This window comes from Etheostoma spectabile, chromosome 16 (assembly GCF_008692095.1).
Source record: "Etheostoma spectabile isolate EspeVRDwgs_2016 chromosome 16, UIUC_Espe_1.0, whole genome shotgun sequence".
Lineage (NCBI taxonomy): Eukaryota > Metazoa > Chordata > Actinopteri > Perciformes > Percidae > Etheostoma > Etheostoma spectabile.
In genome coordinates, this window is record NC_045748.1 from 27,036,271 (window position 1) to 27,059,380 (window position 23,110).

The 23,110-nt window shown below is 39.2% G+C and overlaps 1 protein-coding gene across 6 annotated transcripts in view; it reads right to left on the bottom strand.

Moving 5' to 3' along the window:
• Positions 1–23,110, bottom strand: part of LOC116704612 (RNA binding protein fox-1 homolog 3-like) — a 751,296-nt gene that overhangs the window by 252,276 nt on the left and 475,910 nt on the right. For all 6 annotated transcript variants that reach the window (XM_032540217.1, XM_032540219.1, XM_032540215.1 and 3 more), the window contains exon 5: positions 12,122–12,243. In XM_032540217.1, coding sequence (XP_032396108.1) covers positions 12,122–12,243 — 122 coding nt within the window. The remainder of the gene's footprint in view (positions 1–12,121; positions 12,244–23,110) is intronic.

Consider the following 23,110-nt stretch of genomic DNA (forward strand, 5'->3'; position numbering starts at 1 on the left):
ACTTGCATGAAATGAGGCCATTTACATACATGTATGCATGCCTGGTGTGCAACCTCAGCTCTCGGTCTCCTTCACTCCTCCCTCTGAGACAACCAAGAACTCAGAGACGGGTTGGCGTCTCTCTTTTTTCCCTAGCAACTACCATTCAAAAGAGAACATTTTCCTATCAAATATGGGCGTCATGCTATTTCAGGTCTGGGTCATGAATAAGTTAGTCCAAACTCTGCATGTGAGTGAGCTAATGCAAAAAAAGACGACAGACTGGTGGTGGGTGTTGTCGGGGTCTAGGAGGAGAGAAGCAACACCAGGTCAGTCAACACACATATGTATAGAGTATGAACTAATTACAGAGAGAATGCTGTCTTGGGGCCCTATTTTAACGATCCAAGCGCACGGTCTTGCGTCGGGCTTTGGGCTATGCTGCGCCGGGTGCAAGATAGGGCCCTTGACCTTTCAGGTGAAATGTCTCCATGATGTGTGCATCCTATCATATTTGGTTAAGTGACCCAGACTTTTATGGAAATATTCAGTAAGCCAACCCAAAAGTTCTTTTCTAAATTAAAGGCTTATAACTCACCTACAAAGCATCAGTAAATGATTTATTAACTATTACCTTGTAAATCTTTCATAAAGAGTGCCTTATTAGGAAGCTTTGCCTCTTTGCTAAAGAACAGTCTGATCCAGTCACTGAAGATGTCTTTCTGTGTATAACATGTTGAACTCTTAATGGTCAACATAATGTTTAACACTGTGTTGGACTGTCCAGTGCAGTACCCCCAAAACACACAGGGCCAGAGTCAGCGATGGGAATTAACAAAGTACAAATACTTTGTTATTGTACTCAAGTAGATTTTTCTGATATTTTTTACTTTACTGTTTATTTTTGTGCCAACTTTTTACTTTTACTCCTTTCATTTTACCATGAATATTGGTACTTTCTACTCCATACATTTTACAAAAATGGCTCATTACTTTAGTTTCAAATCATTTCAGTGGAGTTACCGTTGTTATATTTTGTGTCATCATACAAATTCAGTTTAATTGGGTGGGAATATGCGTTACACTTCTGCACCACTACGGCTGTGGCTCAGTGGTAGAGCGGTTGCCTGCCAATTGGAAGGTTGGTGGTTCTATCCCTGGCCCTACAGTCCCACGTTGAAGTGTCCTTGGGCAAGACACTGAACCCCGAATTGCCCCCGGTGCTGCGCATCGGAGTGTGAATGTGTGTGAGTGTTTATCTGATGAGCAGGTGGCACCTTGTAAGGCAGCCTCGGCCACAGTGTATGAATGTGTGTGAATGGTGAATGTTTCCTGTAGATGTAAAAGCGCTTTGAGTAGTCGTTAAGACTAGAAAAGCGCTATATAAATACAACACATTTACATTTTCCACTACAAGATTCTGCGGTATTCGTTTGCGGCAAATAATTGCAGCTTGATGGCGGTAACGTTAGCACATAATAGTATGGACGGAGTCACGATTGAAAATGAAGAAAAACGAGATCCCAGAGATTTGTCAGAGAAGCAGCAAGACATTCCCAATCATCATCGGCTTTAACTGAGAGAAATGTTTGAGATAGTAGGCATCAAAAATGACTCCTGGCAAACGTGCTGCAAATTGTACCAACAAACACCACAAACTGCTGGCTTTCAAGAATTCATCATCAAATTTGAAAAAACACATAGGGGTAAATGCATCTTGCAAGCTATTTGTTGTTTGTTTCATTCGCAAGACTGCTTTTACTTTTATACTTTAAGTAAATTGCCAACCCGGTACTTTGTTACTTTTACTTGCAGAAAGAAGTTAAATCAGTACTTCTACTTTTACCAGAGTATTTTACTTATAGTACTTCTACTTGAGTATGGGAAGTGAGTACTTTTGCCATCTCTGGCCAGTTAATGAGAAGATGTTGCACAAATGTGTGGTGGGGTTTTCAATCTGCATGTTGCTCATTGCTCAGTCAGCTCCTGGACTGCACCTGGGATGTCCTCCAGATACATTCCGCTACTAAAGGAAAGCTAATGGGCAAAGTTTAGCAGTGGGATTTTTATAAAGTCCCTAAGCTCTGAAAGAAATGACAAGTGATCTGGATTTCAAAATATTTGCTTTGGTCAAAACCACAAGAGAAAACAGCTGTTACTGATACACTGACTAATACGATTAACCCCGGAACTCGTAAGCCGAAGCAGGGAATGACTTCACACCCGAGTTGAATGTGTTCCATTTACAAATCAGATTTTTATTGTTTTCATTAGCTCTAGCCAGCTAACTATTGTTAGCAATGCCAGTTTATATAATATGTATGACTGTTATTTGTGCATACCAACAGCGTAGGAACATGTCCACAGATGGAAGATGGGCAGCACTGTGTACGACACAAATAGGACAGAAATGCTTATTTCTGTATGTTACTACAGCTTTTACAACTGTTGTATAATATTTAGCTCAGGGTTTTCAGTGGTTGTCCGAGTTCCGAGCTCAAAAATCCGAGGTTAGGGGGCAAGTTTCCAACTTTGATCCAGCTTCTGAGTAGAAATTGAACACAATATGAGCAAGTGGAGGTGGCGATGGGTTTCCTATGGATGTCAATACTGAGGTAAATGCAACCAAGCACACACTTAACAATAGAAGGAAAACTTTTATTGCAGCTTTTAGGGATTTAAGTTTGTTGGTAGTCAACTTTAAATTTCATGAACGCATAATTTGTTGTACGTTACAATAATCAATATTGTGTTCATGAATAAAAATCATGCTTTATTGCTTCATTCTTTTTTTAAATAATAGTTTTTTAGCTACATACAAATCTATATTTAATGCATTATCTTCCCCAACTGCAGCCCTCCTTGTGGCTTCTGTAAATCCCATCTGCTCAATGTTTATGCTTGCTTTTCAGAAACAGAAAATCTTTCCTGCAAATCTAACCATGGCAAATTTTGTGACTTTAGTACATCCAGCAGAATATAATCCATCTCTGTAAACATGTCTCCTATTATTTGCACAATCCTCCCTTAAGAGAGAAATCCTGCTGCAACTGTTTGATAAATCATTAACCCTGTGTTTGGGGCAGAAAACGTCAGATCCGCCCCTAAAAAATAAAAGCGCAAAAGCTGCACCTACTGCCTTCTGCCATCAAATCAATAAAAAACACTGGTCCAGCTCTTCAAGTCAGACAATGGGAGTGTAATCTTTCCACCAAGTTCTGCCATTTTGGTCTGGTTTAAATAAAGCAATATGTGCATACAATTCCCTCACTTCCTCACAGATTATTCAAGAAAATGTTAGTTTTATATATATTATTAAAAAAAACATTTTCAGAAAAGAGACTTTCTGAAGTTTAATTTTGTTGTGCCGTAAAATACAATTTAGGGGTAGACGGGGGCTGGAGTCTCCAAAGATAACCCCCCCTCACTCCACTCAACAGCCGGGTAAACAAGACAGGACACCTCATCGTTGTTATTGAGGAGCTGCAACATTTATTTGTGCTCAAACTGCAGACTCTAGTTACTGTACATTCACTTGCTATCTAAAGCGCTTAAACGTTAACACTCCTCTGTTCCGATTGCTCTCTCTCATCTGTTTACACCGCATCTCCCCTCGCATTCTCTCTCTCTCTTAAGCAGCATCCCCAGAAGGACCTCAAACTGTCCCACTGACAATGGTAGATGAGCTGGCGTGAATATTCAAAACTTTTATTGGAACCTGTTGCAAAGTTGCATTGCTGCCTGAATGAGTAGTTTTGATGCAAAATATACACAGACAATTATTTCCAATTATTGTGTTGTCAATTTGTATGCTTGCCTGTGTCTTGTTAGGGTTCAAACTGAGAAGCAGTAGAACCCTTCTATGTTGGTATGTTTTAGTTATTATTAATTTGTTGTCTAACGTGACAGCTCAAATTCCGGTGAGCTGAAATGGGTTAGAAACATGAAACTTAGGGAAATAACTGGAAATGGTGTGCATGTGCTGCTATAGAAATATGAACCCAATCGGCCACATGGTTTGAAAGACACTCCACCCACACTGTAAGTACAATTTACTTGAAATTCCGCACACAGGTGCAGCTTAATGTGCTCTAAAAAAAAGTCTCAAGGACCATTAAGGTCCGCCTACACCGTAGGTTTGATTGCCACCACATTTTCAGTGAATCATCTATGGATCAAGCCTATTAAAAGTTGTGTAAAGCATGTCCATATCTCAATTACTTTTCAAGTTATTGACCAATGAACTTTGAAAGGGCGTGGCTCTGGACATAAATGAACACAAATCACCAACCTTAAGGCCAGTCATCACAAAACTCACAGGGTATGGTCAGATAAGTTCAGATAAGTGCCCCAGATATACCCCGACACTAGCACTGAACGATATTGTGTTTTAGCATTGACATTGCGATGTGCGCATGCGCAATAGTCAAATTGCAAGACGTTGCGATGTTTACGCTAAAAGCTTTTTACTGCTTGATAGAAAATCAATTCACCGTTCTCCTTTTTCATGTTTATTACTGCCCAACACTTCCCCTTTAAGACAGGTAGCCATGTGGGCAGGGTGTGTATGTGACCTTAGTCCGACGTGGTTTGTCATGGGAAGTGAGGCTCTCCGTGTGTAGAAAAGTACTGTAGGCAGCAGTTGCTGTTGACACAGTGATGCGCATAGTTTGGATGGGTAGTCAGTGAAGCTACAGCAGGCATAGCTATATAGTTTGCCTAAAGAAACAAGCAGAAAGTGCTACCCCCAGGCCAAATAATATAGTTAGCATAAGAAAAAAAAGGGGGTCTGTCGTCCCAACTAAGTTTCGTTTAGGAGCCCCAAAGCCAAACAAGAAATAATCTACTACAGAAGTTCGTGCTTTAGGTCATTTCCCCCGATTTATTGATCTGGGTACTAGGGTTTGTTGTAGTGCCGGAATGCAGGTTGACAAATTTATAAAAAAACGAGCTGGGCCCCCTATCGACCACAACCGAAATTTAGAGTAACAACATTCATCATTGCCTTCACTTACCTGGTTGGATTATTATATAAACTGGTCCCTCAACCCCCCCTATTTTACCAAAATTTCCTCCCCAAAACATTGTAAAGATTAAATTTAAAAAAGAATGGTTCACATTTAAAAAAATCCTTTTTTTTATTTTTTTTTCTGGATCACCCCCTAACAAAATAAATGCAGAGTCTAGAAAGATTTAAATGAGTATTTATTCATCTTTTTAAAAATTTCCCTTTTTCTTTTTTAATAAAAAAAAAAACAGGGGAAAAAATAAAACAATTAAAATTTCTCCAAAATTTTTCGGCTACCCCCGTTTTTTTTCACCACTAGGGGTGCTAAAAGTGGTAGGTGAGTGGCTTCACAATTTCTTCAAATCACTTTCTTTTCCAATCTCACCAAACCTAGGATAGTCCAATAATACTTCCATGCCTTTTAAAGTTATTCAATTGAAATTAAATGCAAACAAAGTGCAGGGGATATAGCGCAAATCAGGCTAGAAATTACTAAATGTTTGTCGAGTCAACACAAAACTTCGACCACTAGGGGGCGCTTTAAATGCACAATACCTGGACGTGGAATGACACAAATCAAGATTTGAGTTTGGAATCGCAGCTTGCTGCTTTAATGGCAATTGATTTTGTGTTGGTCGTCTTCTCAAATTGCCGTGAGCTGGACTGAGCTACATATTTCGCTGAATTGAAAATAAACGTTATTGACAAATCAGTTTCAGCATTTTAAACAGTGCACCGTTTGTCCAATCGTTACAAAGCTTGCAGGATATGTTTTATAACAACGTTGAACTACATGTGTGAAATTTCTTTGAAATTGAGAAAAAAGGTTTGAACCTGCGAATTGCCGCTTGAGGCTATATTGTCTTTAATGTTGTATTTTTTGATTGATATGAATATTCATGTTCTTATTCAGTGAATGTCCATTTAAGTTGAAATTGTAATAATCATTATGTCATTGTGTTTAAGCAGTTTTTATTTGTATTGTCACAGTGTAGTATATGGACCCCAGAAAGAATAGCTGCTGTAAAGGGGATCCAAACAAACAAAATTATTAGTTACTAAATTGAAAAAGAAATAGTGTGAATATTTCAAAGAAAATCTGAAGAATATCAGAAATTTCCTAAAAACAAACTAAACAGCATGGGCAACAAATCTGCATACTCACAAGGCATAACATCTTAATTCACTATTTCACACTGATTATTACAATCTGAAGCAACAATGGCAATTCAGTTGAATGCAGAAAGGTTATAATTACAACCTATGGGCTGGGAATTTTGCAGTGGGATTTTTGGAATGCAGCAACGTGTGCACACATACACATATTTAAACTCTCCTGGATGAGCCCCCTCAGTCTGGTGCTTACAGTCTGGCTTTCTGTGCTGTCAGCAGCCCTCTATCACATTTTCAGAGAGCAGTGTTGCCAGCTCCACCTGATCTCAATCCTACTACAGGAGTTCCTCGCATTGACTCGCTGTTTGCTGCCAGGCACACCAAGCAATCTTTTACCTGGAAGAACTCAGCAGGCTGCTTTGGCTCCATCACTGTTTGCTTTGCCCTCTTATTGTGCATTTGTACCAGTATGTATCTTAATAACCGGTGTGTTAGTGAGCATATTGGTATTCCCCCTTTCTTTCTTTTCCTCTAAAGTACCTTGGGCATATCTGGGAACAATACTGGCTTCTCTTTGGGACAGAGGCAAAGAAAAAGGAGGGAATGGGGTAAAGTGTTTGTTCAAGGCACATAATCAACAGAAGAAGACCATGCAAAAAATATGTGACCTAGATATCACTGTGAGGCTGATTCAGAGAGACTAAACACAGGATGTGTCAAAATTCTGACGGTTTCAGAAATTTAGGAGCCATGTTATGTAAAAACTAACCAATCAGAAGAATGAAATGATAAATAACACACTAGCTGACACTGACATTTTAAGCACTTAGAGACATAAAATACTACATTGGTGTGTGTGTCTATACAATCCATCTAAAGAGACTCTCCTCCCCTAAATAGCCACATAAGTTGTTTGTTCAAGCAGCAATTGTGGCTCATATATATCTTTATAGTGGCGGCCCCATCTAGTGTGCGTAGTAATTATGACGGACGCTAGCAGGAAGTAAGAAGACCTCAAAATTCAACATAAGGAGGAAGTGGATTGGGGTGGTGGATGGGTCAAACAAACACAGAATTTTAACCCAGGAGACCGGGGTTTATGTCCTGATGGAAAATAAAAATGAGCATTATTGTTTATACCTCTTTTTGTAACAAACTGAACAAATGGAACAATGTAATTTTCTGCGTCACATGCGTAACCCTAAGTGTAGTTACGTAGCAGCTACATTGATTTGAACTTAAACTACAGTCTTTTTCTAAACCTGACTAATTCCCTTCCGTGCCTAAACATAACCACATAGTTTTTATGCCAACACCTAACCAAACTGCATACGTTATCAACATGTTTAAACCATGAGTTGCATTCTCTGGTTCAGATCATGGTTTAGAACGCTGGAAAATGCTTTTCAGAAGTATATTTTATAATGAGTCAATATTCTTGTCCCAAAAACATGCAGAGAGACACACACACACACACACACACACACACACACACACACACACACCACACACACACACAATGAGGCTGCTGTAAGTCTTCTATACAGCACTCAACCCCTCGGTAAACCCTACACGTACAGCCCAGTCTCATGGCAGTTTGTGAAACGGTCACGTTATTTAATCTATTGATCTGTGTACAGGTCACGTTAATGTTGTTATTTTCATGTGTTGATTACAAATTTTGAAATCATGTATCGTAATGACAAGCCTATTTCGTGATCACAGAACGATTACGGTAGCGAGTAGAATTAAAAAGCCGAAAATCCACACAGGGAGGTTGGTTGCGATGGTGGAGAGCTCAAACAACACAGGGCTTTCACCCCAGAGACCGGGGATTGCGTCCCACGTGTAGTTCCTTCCCTATTCTTTTCCTGACCACAACCATCCCAATGTTGTCGGCATGACCTGCTTGTGACGGTTCCTTTCCTCGTCCTTTTTTTCATAACCACGTCCCGTAGTTGTGCCCGGCGTGTGGCGTTTCATTTCCCCGTTGTTGCGTGCCACAGAGACTGCAGATCGTGTCCCGGCGCAAGGTTTTGTCACCGTCCCACGCGTGGCGTTTCATTTCCCCATTGTTGCGTCCCCCAGTGTCATGGCAGTTCGTGAAATGTACACAAAATAAAAAAGAAAAATATAAATCAAAATAACGTGACTACTTCACAAACTAGCGTGAGACCGGGTTGACATGTACCTTCCGCCTGTTAAGTGAGGAAAAGGGGAGAAATATTGCCAGGCTCCTTATGGAGAGATTAGACTAATTGTCAAGGATAAGGTAAGTAAGAGCACTGCATGTATGTTTGATAATAGTCTCTAATAATAGTCTATATCCACGACGTTCCAGGATTGTTCCGGTGCTCCCAGAAAATCCGCCAGATGTCCCTCTTTTCAGCTAAATGTCCGCCACCTTCTACTTTTGTTGTGATGGCATTCTAAACTCAGACTATGTTTAACTGGTCCTCAGATCTGTGCAGGGTAAATCTAGACAGCTAGCTAGACTATGTGTCCAATCTGAGTTTTCTGTTGCACAACTAAAACAACTTTGGAATGTACAAATATTCTACCAAAACAAGTTCCATCCCGAGGCTATTTTGCAGCGGCACCACTGCCGCGGCTTTCTCCACATTTTAATTGTGATGTTTTGTAATTAATTTCCGAATCTGCCCCGTTCTAAATGTCGCAGCATGATGTTTTCCTCTGAAATAAAAGAACACTGTAAGTCAGTAGAAGGCTGGTTGCATATTAAGTGCTTTTGAGTCCTTTTGAAAGTAATTTTGAGGTTAAATTTTGTTCTGGAGAATGCTACAAGAAGCAATCGGCCTTTTCCCAAACACATTTTGAACAAGCACTGTACTAGTAAAAAAAAAAAAAAAATACAGAATATCACAAGATACATACAAACATAAGTGGAAAAATGTTTGACGAAAAAAGAAAAAGAAAAAAGAAGCGTATCAAAGAACCAATGTGTCTTTTCTTAGCCCACTAGGAACTGCCAGACATGGATCACGCTCAGATACACATGCACAGTGTACATACTGACCACACACAACACACACACACACACACACACACACACACACACACACACACACACACACACACACACACACACACACACATACACACACACACATTTACATATTTCCTAGTGTTAAGGCAGTTGCCTTCATCATCAGTTCTTGGTGCACAATAAACTCAGTGGAGCGAGTGCTGTGCAGCTGTCGCACTCTCTGTCCGTCTCCTAATCTGTCTTTATTCATTTTCAATTTGCTCAATTAACACATTAGTAACGCGTCCTTAGATAAAGGGATACGTCAGTGGCTTAAAAGAGAAAAAAAGCCTTCTGACTCCTACAATAGAATACAACTAGAAGAGTTTTATATTAACTTGGAGGCAAGGTGTGAATATTATAAGATATACTGTATATTGGGCTTTCACTTTTGAAAGGAACCCTCTAGTGATTAAGTACCTAACTCTTATAAAGTTTAAGGAGCTCATGAAACATAATTTATGAATAAAACAAATAAATACATATAAAAATAATAGTCAACATTGAAGTAGGTGAGGCTGAGACACAGGATCCTACATTTCCCTTAATGCAACTTGAGACTTATTTTTTAGTTATAGAATATTTTTTGGTTGTTTTAGGCCTTTATTTTTACAGGACAGCTGAAGACGCTGAAGCGTGCGTTCTACTAGGTTGAGCTACCTAGGTGCCCAGGCTATTTTTTTCTTACAACCTCCATGTATATCGATGTCCCCAGTGTGTGACACAGACTTTTGGTTGTAAATTTTGTCTCCAAGTCCCTGACCACATTTCTGAGTTATTTTCTATATATATTTGACAAAGCTTCCCCAGAGACTCAGAGGACTTCATGCATGTTTTTAGATTGTTTATATGAGTAAAGGTTGTAATTCTACAGTAGAAGTACTCTGTTACAAATAAATGTCATGCTGTCAAAATTTGACTTCAGTGTAAGGTGGTGAACTGAATTATCTTTCCCTAACCCTCCGGTTTACAACACCTGTGTGGTCATTGTTCAAATTACAACATGTTTTTTGCGGGAGTCAAATTTTTCGGGGGTGGGAGGTACTTTACACATGCACACGCATACATGAATGTGCCTGCCTACCAACAAAAATATACAATCAATACATTTCATTTGATACAGAGAATATTAAGCCAGGGTCATCAAAGAAAAACAAAAGTATTCACTGGTGCAATGTTTTTTTAACCACCCTCGACCTAGAAACAATAAAAAAACAACACACAGTAAACAAGAGGCTTTCTGGGTTGCTCACATCTTTCCCCTGTATTTCAAATACTGCCTGGAGTCAAGACACAATCCTAAAAGGCTCACGAGTGAGGACCAAAGGGGTTGCAAGTGCCAACTGGTAAGAAATTGAATCCTGAAGATGCACGTTATGAGAGACCAGGGCTTCCAGGGTGATGTGTTCGAAGCCAGGGAACAAAGAACAAAGCAACTGATCATGTAATACAAACGTAAATGTATGCTAGTTGATTTGGTATGTTTAGTTAACAATGTAGGAACAGTATGATGCTTTGATTCAACATGGTGGTTTTCATGCAGGAACAATATAAACAGAACAAATAGGAACAGCATCATCATCATTATCAATAACAGGCTAAATCAAACAAGTTTGTCATTAAAAAAGTTAATGCCAGCACAGTATAACCTTACTCTTTGGACACACCCGCTGTTAACTCCGGTATCTTTGTTATAGAGCTCCAACTCCATGACACTCCAATGCCCTGAATCATTTAAAATAGCTGTGTGTACGTGTGTGTACGTGTGTGTGTGTGTGTGTATATGTGTGTGTGTGTGTGTGTGTGTCATGAAGCATCACTGTAAATAAAACATGGCCAAGGTAGCTTATAATAATTTTTGATTATATCAGCTGTATAGGTATTTTCAGTTTAAATATTCACCATGTTGAAAATAAATATTGTACATTTCCCAGTACACCATCTGAAAGCTACTCTTCAATATTTGACAGTACATCTGGTTTCCAATTTCCAAACAGTGATAAATTGTTTGAATTTAAAATATTTACAAAAATATATACAAACAAAGCAAAGAACAATTATTTTCCCATGAACCAAAATCAGCTGACACATCTGGATGTGTTTATGTCTCACAAACTCACGGGCGAGTGATCAAACTGAGCCAGCAAATACCCTCAGCTGTATCCTGACGGGAAGACAACATCGATATCTATCAAATGTAACATTTATCAGCAGTTCAATAAAACAGAGCCATGCAATCAACAAGTGACATGGAAGAGATTACAGCCTAATTCAAAGTTAATTGAAATACAACAAATATTGCATTAGTTTGTGTTAATGCTAGAACCCAATCCATTATTCATAGGGCGGGTAAAAAACAAACAGAAACAAAGCTTTCAGCCTCCAGCCATAACCCAGAAGAGCGCCATACATCTGTTCAACACCCCCAGAAAGAGGCACATTTCAGAAATTTTAAGCCTACTACAACAAAATCTAGCCTATAGTACTTTAGCTGGTGCAAACCAATTACACCAATTTTGGTTTTAGGTGATGTCTTGCTAATGAATGAAACCTCTATCAACTTTACAATATTTTCTAAAACACTTCATTAATGTAATTTATGTATTCACATAACATGGACTACTTAGTACTATTGTAAACCAAACCACAAAGACAGACAGAAATATAAGTGTTTGTGTGTGTGTGTGTGTGTGTGTGTGTGTGTGTGTGTGTCCAGTATACTTGTGGGGTCCCGACAGCTTTGTGGGGCCAAAATGTTAAATGGGTGTTTGAGGGTTAAGACTTGGTTTAAGGATTAGGGTTAGAATTACACTGTGTGTGTGTGTGTGTGTGTGTGTGTGTGTGTGTGTGTGTGGTTGAGAGAACACCCATCAAGCCAACAGCTAAAGCAAAAAGATAGAGCATAGGGAATAATGACATCTAGTAAGACAAGCTAGGAAGACAAGTTAAATGAGGAAAAGCCAGGAGGAACTGACCAGTCTGGTGACGAGGGGAACCCCAAAATGCCAAAAGTGCTCGTTGAGCAGTCCGCTGTACACCACGTTACCAAACAGTGCAATGGTTCCTGGTTTGCACAGACCACTTCCTGGCTTGGTTTCTGAAAAACAACACAAGTCATATTTTACCACTGTACACCATCAATGGAAATTATAAAACATACAGTATATACTGTACGTATATTTCAAACAGTGAGAGACTGCTAATAAAACAGACGTGTAAACAACGGTGTTCACATTCACAACCAGTATATCTCCTTAATAAATTCCTTCCCTTCTTCTCATTTTCTTTTCTCTCTGCCTATTCTTTCTTTTCTGTTTATCTTTCTTTTGGTCTCTTGGTCCCTTTTTAACACTTTTGTCCCTTTTCAACACCCCCTCGCTATGGCTTACTGTTTCACTTCTTTTGCTTCTTTAGAATTCCCTTTGTTCCTCTGTATCCTACCTCACTTCTTCACTTATTGTTGGTATAGTGCTTGTAAGACACTGAAGATGTATTTGAATTGAAGCTATATAATTCTTATCAGCATTCAGGACTTTTACTACTGTCAATGTTCATGCCATTTTCATGTATTTAAATACTTACCAACATGTATTCTTTCTTACTGAATAATTTAAATATTACTGCTCAAAAGACTTACTGTGAATCAGTAAAGTTTGCTCTCATCTAATCTTATAACAGTTTGCTTTCACAATACTTTTCCTAAATTATCAGACAAACAAACAATTACTTTTCATAAAATTAAGTCTAGCATTTTCATTATATAGTCTGTGTTTATAGTGGCCTTTATCCTTTGCCTTATTAAATAAAAATGCAAAAAAATTGGACTTCCCACTGCTGTAGAATACAACAAATGAGGGAAACAGAAGCTTATCAGCAAGTCAGAGATGGCAAGATTAGATGTTTTATAACTTTGTAGGTCACAGGACTGTTTGTGTCCCATAGAGCCATGAGTACCTGTTTAGCCTGCAGTAAAGCCTGCAGTTGATGTCAGAGCTGCTGTTATAAGAGTATAAAAAGGAAAAGAATTTAAAAAATGATAACACAATGTCTGCAAAGCTGACTTTATGTCTTTGACTCTGCTATCTATTTAGACACCTAATATGACATTGATAACCCTACATAATTTTGGATTACATATTAACCTCTAACACACTAAACACAGTTAAGCTACTTTGGAATAAAATACACTGAAATACAATTAGAAGGTCCTCTCCTGACTGAACCAACAAAACAGTAATTTACCTGAAGGAATACATGTTTTAATGAGAAATAAACCATTTAGAGTTCAAATAAGCCACTTTGAACACCTTGGCGCAAGTGCAGCCTCTATTTAGCCAACCATGAGAGATGAGCAGCATCCACGAGCTACAGGCCACTGACTGAATGGATAGATGTCAGCCTGCAGATGTAAAATACAGTGTAACCCATAATACTAAATGTGATTGCAGTGTATGGCAGTAAATTATGAGATCTAAATAAGGAAAGCAAGTAAATTAAGATCTCCTCTGGGGTTTCTGAAATACACTTCAGCCAGATCCCACTTTTCCTCACTGCACCATCTCTTCCTCTGTGCCATGATCTGGATTTGGCTGGTTTCTCCTGGTTCCACTTATAATGGGCCTATCTTACATTCCAATACTCTAAGTAGTGTGGTGCACGCACACAGACACAGACACACACACACACACACACACACACACACACACACACACACACACACACACACACACACAACACACACACACACACACAACACACACACAACACACACCACGGTTATGGCCTGTTGGCTTGGTTCTGGCCTGTTTTTTTGGCAAGTGTGTGTCTGCTAGGCTTGCCTCCCAGTCAACACCCTATGGGTTGTTAGTGCGTGCGTGTGTGTGTGTGTGTGTGTGTGTGTGTGTTGGAGAGAAAGAGAGAGAGAAAGACAGAGAGATTACTGCTCAGTCTGCTACCCCACTTGGCTCACCTGATGCTGATGGAAAGAAGAGAAGGACAGGAGGAAAAGAAAATATGGGTTGGGTATATGGATGTGTTTGGAGACCTGAGGTCCTAAAGTAGGCCCTCTCTTTTACACACACTCACATACACACATCTACACCCTCTGTCATCTTTAGAGACTTGGATGTGCCCAGTACACTCCCACTCCAGACCAATTTATTGCCTCCTCTCCTTCTGTGTTCAGAACCACTCTCTCTCAAAGCAGTAGCTCACTTCCCAGTATTTATCACTTTCCATTCCCGGGAGGCTCTGAGCACCAAAACGTAATCCACCGGGAGTGTGTGTGTGTGTGTGTGTGTGTGTGTGTGTGTGTGTGTGTGTGTGTGTGTGGTGTGTTTTTAAGCAAAAGAGAGAAGGGGAAAGAAATCATGAGAGGAAAGGAAAGAAAGGAAGGAAAGGAAAAGGATAAAAACGTAGCAAGAGAGCACATAGAGGCCTCTAGTTTCATGGGAATGTGCTGCCAGAAAGATGCTATGTGCAAATAGTCCTTTTTCACAGAAGATATTTTGACTTGTCATACTAGGAAAAAAACATTAACAATGGCTCTGTCTAAGTGTCTCAGTAAGTCGTGACAGTGTAACAGTGAGCCAGCATGAACAATACAAGGACCCTGAACTGAAGCAGTTAATCAGAATCATTACTCACTTAATCATTTACACGTGTACTATTCATACTGTCAAATGTCAACCTGTCCGCTGGGAAAAGGCCTACCCATTGGTAATAAGACTGGAAAAGTGGAGCATTAAGAATAATAGGATGTTTGGGCTGCCTCTGTATGAACCCTTTCAGCTAATGATATCATGAACCTCATCAAAGTTTAACAGAACTTTAATGGGATCATCAGCCTCCACCCAAACAAAATGTGAAGTCAACTAAAGAGGAAAGATCATTCTGTCATCTTAAAACTATGTAAATGAGTCTCATACACAATTAAATATGCTTCCCGATGTAGCACATTTTTATAAAAAAAGACTATTGACAAGTACTGACCCACAAAAAATAAATACATTTTAGAAAAGAAACAAGTTTAATTAGTTTATTATAATTCCTAAAACATTGTATAGTATTATGTTAGGGGGTAGTGAGGATTGGACCCAAAAGCAGAAAGGAGGACGGCAGACAGGCAGATGGGGGCAAACAGGAGTTTAATGTCCAAAACACAAGAAAGCCTCAAAGGAACTAAAATGTCCAAAACAAGGCTAAAAGGCAAGCATCCAAAAAGGACAAAAAACATATAATCACCACAAGCAGGGAAACGGGAACAATAACAGGAATACTGCGACAACTTGACGTGCAGACAGGCGAACGAACCAGAATGATCTGACAAGAGACAAAGGAAACACTGGGGTTAAATACAAAAGGTAACGAGGTCATGAGGAACAGGTGAGACGTCAGGTGAATCACATTAGGGCGGGGCAGGACAATCAGACAAACAAAGTAAAGCTGGACTAGACAAGACAAGACAGGAAGCTGACTGACAAAAAATAAAACAGGAAGTAGAACAAACAGGTACAGAGAAACACAAGACAGGACCAGCAACATAAGACCAGAGAGAAAACAGACAAAAACACAAGGAGGCCGATGAAAAAGGGAAAACGAACCCAACCAAAAACCCCAAACCACAACAGTATTATATATATAACATATATTATATCTAAAATATATAGGTTAAGTGACTTTAATTTTTGCCATAGTTTACATAATTTTATGTAATTTTCAATGTTGCTGTTCGAAATAAATATTATAGTAACTTTATATATAAAATGTTAAATGTGTCTCATTCACCAATGTAGTATTTCAAAAAAACTCTCAAGGGTGTTATTGTATTTTTCAAAACTTAACTTAGTTTTGTCTGTAGTAATTTATTTAATTACTTTGGCGACAACACTAAAGAACTGTGGGGCTAATCCTGCTTCTCTCAGCATAAGGCCACAGCACAATGTCTTCTCTTGCCATGCACCTGCAATACAAATGAATGTGGGGTTTCCATAGCTTCCACCTCCATTACTTTCTGGAAAACAGTAAGTGCACAGTTTCACTGTAGTGTTTTTCACGTTTTTTTTTTTTTTTTTTTATAGCTGTGCATGTAACCTCAGACATCTTACCAGGACATATTTGTATCTTTGCCCTTTTACCTGTTCACAGTTTTCGCATGTTCACTGTTTTCTCTTGAAGTCATTTAGTGTTTGTTTATTTCCAAAAAAGGCTTCTAAGCTTTCACTGTATACAATATTTACACAGCCTAACAAGTCTGAAACAAGACACCTGCTAACGCTTTCAGCTGAAATTGCAATCAGCAGTGTTTGAAACGCACCTGAGTAAAATCCATTCTGTTTTGAATGTGTGGTTACCAGTTTCAACAGCAGAGTATAAGCATTTGAACATTTGAAAAACTGTAATGGAAAATGAACTAGAGTTTAGTCCACAAGAACAGCTGCTGTTCAGACTGTATTTCGAGTTTTGCACATGTGGCTCCAGTTGTGCCCATTCGTCGTTTAGCTATTAAAAAAAACTGTAACATGAATAATTGTTTTGGATAAATATTGTATTGTAACCCTGAACGTGCCAATGCCTGACACAGGGGCACAGCTGGGATCCAGTGCACAGACACTGCCGGAGCATATTGGTCAGCAAATCCCACGAGACCAGCAACAGCAAGGCATGACATGGATTTGGTGGGTGCAGCCAAGCCAATGGTTGCGTTTGGGGCAGAAAAACATTTTTGACAAGAGTATTGTAAAAACATGTTTTGCTCTGTGTATATATATATATTCATGGATATGAATGATATTCAAGGATCCGGGATACTTGGCATCCTGACAAAGTTCCCTTGGCCTTTGGAATTAAACTAACCCCATATCATCACATACCCTTCACCCTACCTAGAGATTGGCATGGGGAACTTTCCATAAAATCATCTCTCAATGCAAATCAAAAATCAGCTATTAAGCTAACTGAAATAACACCATGCAAATCTCTAGATATGGTGAAGGGTATGTGATGATGTGGGGGGGTTATTTTAATTCCAAAGGCCAAGGGAACTTTGTCAGGATGGATAGTATCTTGGATCCATTAAATAACTGGCCTTAAAAATAAAAAATGTGCCTGCCTCTATGGGAATTTAACATAGGGGTGTGTATACTTATGTTCCCTGTATTTTAAGGAAGAAAATGTATTTATGTACAGTACAAATTTGTGTCCTTAAATTCTTTCACCGTCTCGGTGCATTGGTGTGAACTGGCAGCTTTCAGAGCGTTGCAAGTAATTGGAGGATTCATCTTGTCTTGTTTCGTCTACTCTTTGGTCTGAACTTGCTATGCCCCCTCCCGCCCACACACGCCGATACACACGCTAATGGTGAAAGGAAGATTAATTACACAAAGTGATACAGAGTAAAATTGTAAGATGTTTTTAATTACCTGCTTACCCTTAGCTACAATTTCTTGAGGTAAAGGAAAGGGAATATTTTGGATTGCTATGGAAAACTATAGTCTAGCCAGAGTGAACGAGCAAAATACAAGAAATTGTTAACTTAGCAAGCTAATCACAACTCTTTATTCTTTGCCAATTATACAGCCTATCTCTAGTAGGCCTATTCTAAAACAATGTCAATCCCCATAGAATGTTGTGTCACTGAAAACTAAATGTCATAGGGTCCCTGTTAAGGCTATTGCACCGTTGTAGCCTTCAATTCATTGAGCAGATAATATGGATATTGGAAGATATTTCAGCAGAGAGAAAGAAAAGCAAGAGATTGGAAGGGCAGCTGATTCTAAGGGGGGCGGTGTGATTGAGGTCAGCAGTGGTCTAGGATTATTTTGTTTTCTTCTAACAATAAGCATTTGTTGGCAGGTCTAGGCACTATGCGTAGCCTAAACTAAATTATTTAATTATATTTATTATATATGGTAGCTATATTACAACCAATTTAACTTTCTGCATTCAATGGCTGTGATAAATTAAATAAATATGTAGATGTTACCTAAATGTAGGCTAAAGATGAGCACATGCCAACAGATACACGTGTGAAAATAAAATAAAAGCAATACTACATACAGTACATACTGTAAATACACTAATCATTACTCCAAAGCTTCTATTCCTTCCGCCATCAGGTTATTGTATTTACACAGTAACCACTTAAAATCGGATCCGTATCAAAAGCCTACATGATAAAGTATGCAGTGATGCCTATTTTTTTTCTTTTTCTTTCTTTAGATATAGTATGCTATTACTTTATCATACATTGACATGAGCAGACAGAATTTATTAAGTCATTGCTTACAAAAGAACTTATCTGGAGCAAAGTCTGGCCAAAGTAAATTCCCCCATGCAGCTTTGATGTGTCTAAAAGCTAACATAACAGTAACTTTTGTTGAACAGAGTAGAAATGGAAGAAGAGGATATATCAGCCACTTTTTACTTGTTAACATCTTGGTTTGTTGACTGGTTGTTATAAGTGTAGTGCTAATACAGTAACAAAAGATGTGAGTGCAAAGATTTTGCAAACGCAACTTACAAATACCCTGGGGATTAAGCACCCCCTGTCTTTCAATCCTAGTGACGTCCCGGCTGTCCACCCTTTCCACTGAGAACCTGTTGATATTAAGTGGGGTGTAGTTCCTTCCCTGCTTCTTCCCAAAGTCCACTATCATATCTTTAGTCTTGCTGACATTCATGAGTAGGTTGTTGTCCTGACCAAAGCTCATTCTACAGCCTCACTCACAGCAGCACCTTGGATACTGTTGTCAGCTAAATGCCTAAAATATTAAAAGTACAGCCGATCCAGAGCCATTTCTACTACAGTAGCACACTGAGCAGAAACCGAAATGTCTTCCGCTCTTCATCAAGCAATCCAAAGGAGCCAATAAAGACTTCACAGCTCATCAAGCCAAGCAGTGGATTGGTCAGCACTGTTATTAATAACTGCTGATGAAAATCTTAAAGGCCAATAAAAGCCCATGGATGAGCTGCTTTGGTTTTCTATTACCAGCCAGTCATCTGGAGACTAATGTGTCTAGGACAGCATCTTAGCTAACTACAGCAGAGATTTACACACTTTCTGCAGAATCCACAGCCTTGTAATATTGTTTAATATAATCATAAGCACTAGGAAACCTGGTGTTATTACATGTTCAGGAATGTTTAGGTAAGACAGGCAACACATACTGTAGAGACAAATCTGGTGCAAATCTATCTTGCATTATATGATACAATCTCACAAAAAGAGCTTAGATGAAGAGAGACTGAGCAGGTTTGGGTTAGTGCTTCTGCTGTATTTCTTTTGCATTTGTTTATTAGACAGCAGCTGTCACATTCAGTTCCCACGCTTAGTACATGGTTTGTTTGTTTCCCTGACTTCCTGTTTTATTTTGTCACTCACTTTCTGTTTCAGGTCACTTCCCATCTTTGTCTGCCTTCCCGCCTGTGTTATTACTAGGGATGAGCGAGTACAACATTATCTGTATCTGTATCTGTATCTGTTTACCACATGAATTATCTGTATCCGTATCCGTACTCGGACTGGGCGGGGCCCAACCCGGAAGTGGTCAGATTCAACCCGGAAGTGGGTCGGGTTGTCTTGAAATGGGCGGGACTTTAACCGGTATGTTATTTTAAGCATGCAATTGATATGGGTTGATCAGAAATTGTTATATTTATTGCTGATTAGAAAACTTTCCGTGACAGCATCAGCATTGAGCTTTAGACCAGTGGTGTTGTCATGGTAACAAACGAACTATATAGGCCTACAGTATATAACAAGTTTTGCAACAATAAATACAACAATGGGTTGCAATTATTAAGTAAATTGTAATGAAAAAGAGTTTCCATACTCAATAATATAACTTTTTTTTAACTCTTAATCATTTTTTTGGGGTGGGGTTCTTTTTTATTTTCACAGGTATGTGTAAGTGTGTGTGTCTATGAGTGAGTAAGAGATACAGAGAGAGAGACAGAGAGAGAGAGAGAGAGAGAGAGAGAGAGAGAGAGAGAGAGAGAGAGAGAGAGAGAGAGAAACAGAGAGAGAGGGGGGGCGGGGGGTTGGAATGTGTTTGTGTGTGTAACTTAATTTGTAATATTATTTATTTATACCGCAACTGCCTTTTATTTTATTTTTATAAAACACAGCAAGAAAGTTTCAGACACTCAAAAAAACTGGTTAGAGCCAGCAGGCAGTTTAAAAAAACAAAAAAAACTCAGACGGCAGCTATGCAACCCGAGTCCCATTCTACCAAGCAATATGTCTGAACAAACCCCACGCTTACCAGAAGTCTCCTGGTTGCTAAGTACTAGTTTGAACCGAAGTATAAAACAAAACCTGAAGCTGAAGAAACCCTAAATGTTAACAGAAAAGCCCGCGGACCTGAGAAGAGAGCTGTTCACTTCTCCGTGTCCTGAGCGTGTGTGAGCAGGGCCGGTGGGACACAACAACAGGAGGAATCTTTGTGTGTAGGGAGGGGCGCTGGGACTAGCCTATCACAGAATAGTGTAGGGGAGAGGCGCTGTGACTAGCACTTTGACTAGCCTATCACAGAATGGAGACACAGTCAGTGGAGACTTATTCAATCCAAGCACGGATATTGACTCGTATTACTCGTATTATACTTGTACTCGGCAAAAGTGCTTTATCCGTACCGGATACTCGTTTCAGCAGAGTATTCGGCTCATCCCTAGTTATTACCTTCCCTTCCTGAATGTGTGTCACCTGTGTGTAATCGTCTGCCCCTGTCCCAGTGCATATACTGTACACTCACCTTGTTTCCTTTGTCATTTGCCAGATTGTTGTGGTACCTTGTGTATCTTACTCTCCAGCGTTATCCCTCGTGTTACCTTCATAGTGTTTTTGTACACCTTGTACACAGCCCGTATTTTGACCACATCTTTTGCCTGTCAATTTTACCTTTGTCTGTGATTGTACAATAGTACAATAAAGCTCCACTACCTTTTACCCTCTGCTCTGAGTCTTGCTTTTGGGTCCATTGTGCTTTGAGACAGCAGCTTTGCAGTGGTTGACAAAGAGTTGTTTAAGGTAACCCTCCTTTTTTAATACCAAATGTTTGTTTTGCGATATTAATGTTCAGAGAGCTTTTTGACATTCTGCATCCTGGCGTAACTTATCAATGCATGGCTAAATCAATGTTAAGCATCCTTACGGATTAACTCCAAGTCATAAAAAGGGCCTGACAAGCCATGTGTAGGAAGTAATATGATTCAATTATGCTCACTAACCTTCCCTCCAGTATTAACACACTCACGTGCACACCCACACACCGCTGTGAACGGCAACCTAATAAAGCTGCTCTTTCTTGGCACACATATCAGCAGTCCTGACTATATGTTTATTTAGCATAGTGCTGCACTGATAAAAAAGTGAAAGAAGTTATTATTGCTTATTGAAGCACAGTGGAAGCCTGTGTGCATACACGTTTATGTATGGTAGGTATATTATGCATGCAATGCATAATTAACATATGAAGCACTACAGCCCACTAAAACCTATGCAAACAATTCCTCTTGCTTCAAAGAGTAAAGGTCACTAACTTGGGCTTCTTAACATTAGAACCACAAACATTGTGATTACAATTTTTTTTAATTATTCTGTCATTGTTTTTGCTATGATTTTCCCCTGTAGAATAACATTTAGAAACCTGATAAATGGGGTTTTTCTTTTACTTTTCACAAAAACGCCCTCCTTAATTTGACAGGAATGTGTCTGATCAACGTTGTTGCTCTACTATATAGCAGTATTGACACATTTGCATAATGTCCGTAGAGCGCATTAAAGCAATAGATGGGACAAAAAAAAACAACTAATTTGCACGCCATATTTTTGCATGCATGCAATTCTTATCACAGGGTGGACAGCAGTGGGATGTCGCATGTAAAGACGGCATAAGAAAGCAGCATCCATGCACAATAATATTACATGCAGCATGCTATTGTACGTATGCATGTGCACGTGCAATACGTCAGATGGACTTTATGTATGGCTATAAACAGTCTCAAAGGAAGGAATTTTAAAGTAGCCAAGTTAGCCCTCTGAGCTAATGTGTGCAAACTTTTGGATAAAAACACAGAGGCTCCGCAACCTTAATTAGCTTGAATTAACACAGCTAACACACTATTATTAACTCCCTTCGTAAAAACCTATAAACATTATAACACCTCCATGGTGACAACATGCTTCACTTCTTCCATTTCTACCCTTCACAATAAAACCCCAACTTAGAGTACGGCAACTGAAGTCAGGGGCAATCCACTGCAAACCAAATTGTGTGGCAAGTTTGTCATTGACACTAATAATGATAATACCAGGTGTATAGTTGCTTCTGGTTTGAAAATGCTCCTGTCCCACCTCTACCTGTCAATAAGGAATCCTCCTTCACTGGCTCCAGGCCACATCTACCAGCTACCTGGGACTGCTGCTGATTCCCCTACAGACAATACCACATGAGATCCAGAGTGCAAGTATGTGAGTGTGTGAAGAATTTTTCTCGATATCATTTCACATCCTTGATACACTTTGCTATAGTTTACCTTCAGGTCTCCAGTTCACTTGACTCTTTGCTTTGTAGTTACTGCTGCTTTTTACTAACCCTCCTATTTTTCTCCTGCCACTTTTCTGCCTTTGCACTGTCCTGGCCTTTTCTCCCATTGCACTGTCCTGGCCTTTTCTCCCATTGCAATACTACCAACATAAGTTTCACCTCTACCTTCCTTTTATTTTCTTCCTCTTCTTCAAGTATATTCTTTCCGCTCAATCATCCCTCCTCTATTTTCTCTTTCCATTATTTCTGTCTTCTCCACAAAGCTACCTTCAATTTTTGTACACAACATCTTACTTCCCTCATGTTTTCTTTCTTCTCCTCTTCTGCAATTCGTTATGTCCTTTACTCTATATTTTTCAAACTTCCTAATCTAAAACCAAACCCCTCCTGTCTTTTTTTGTCTTATCCCCCTTT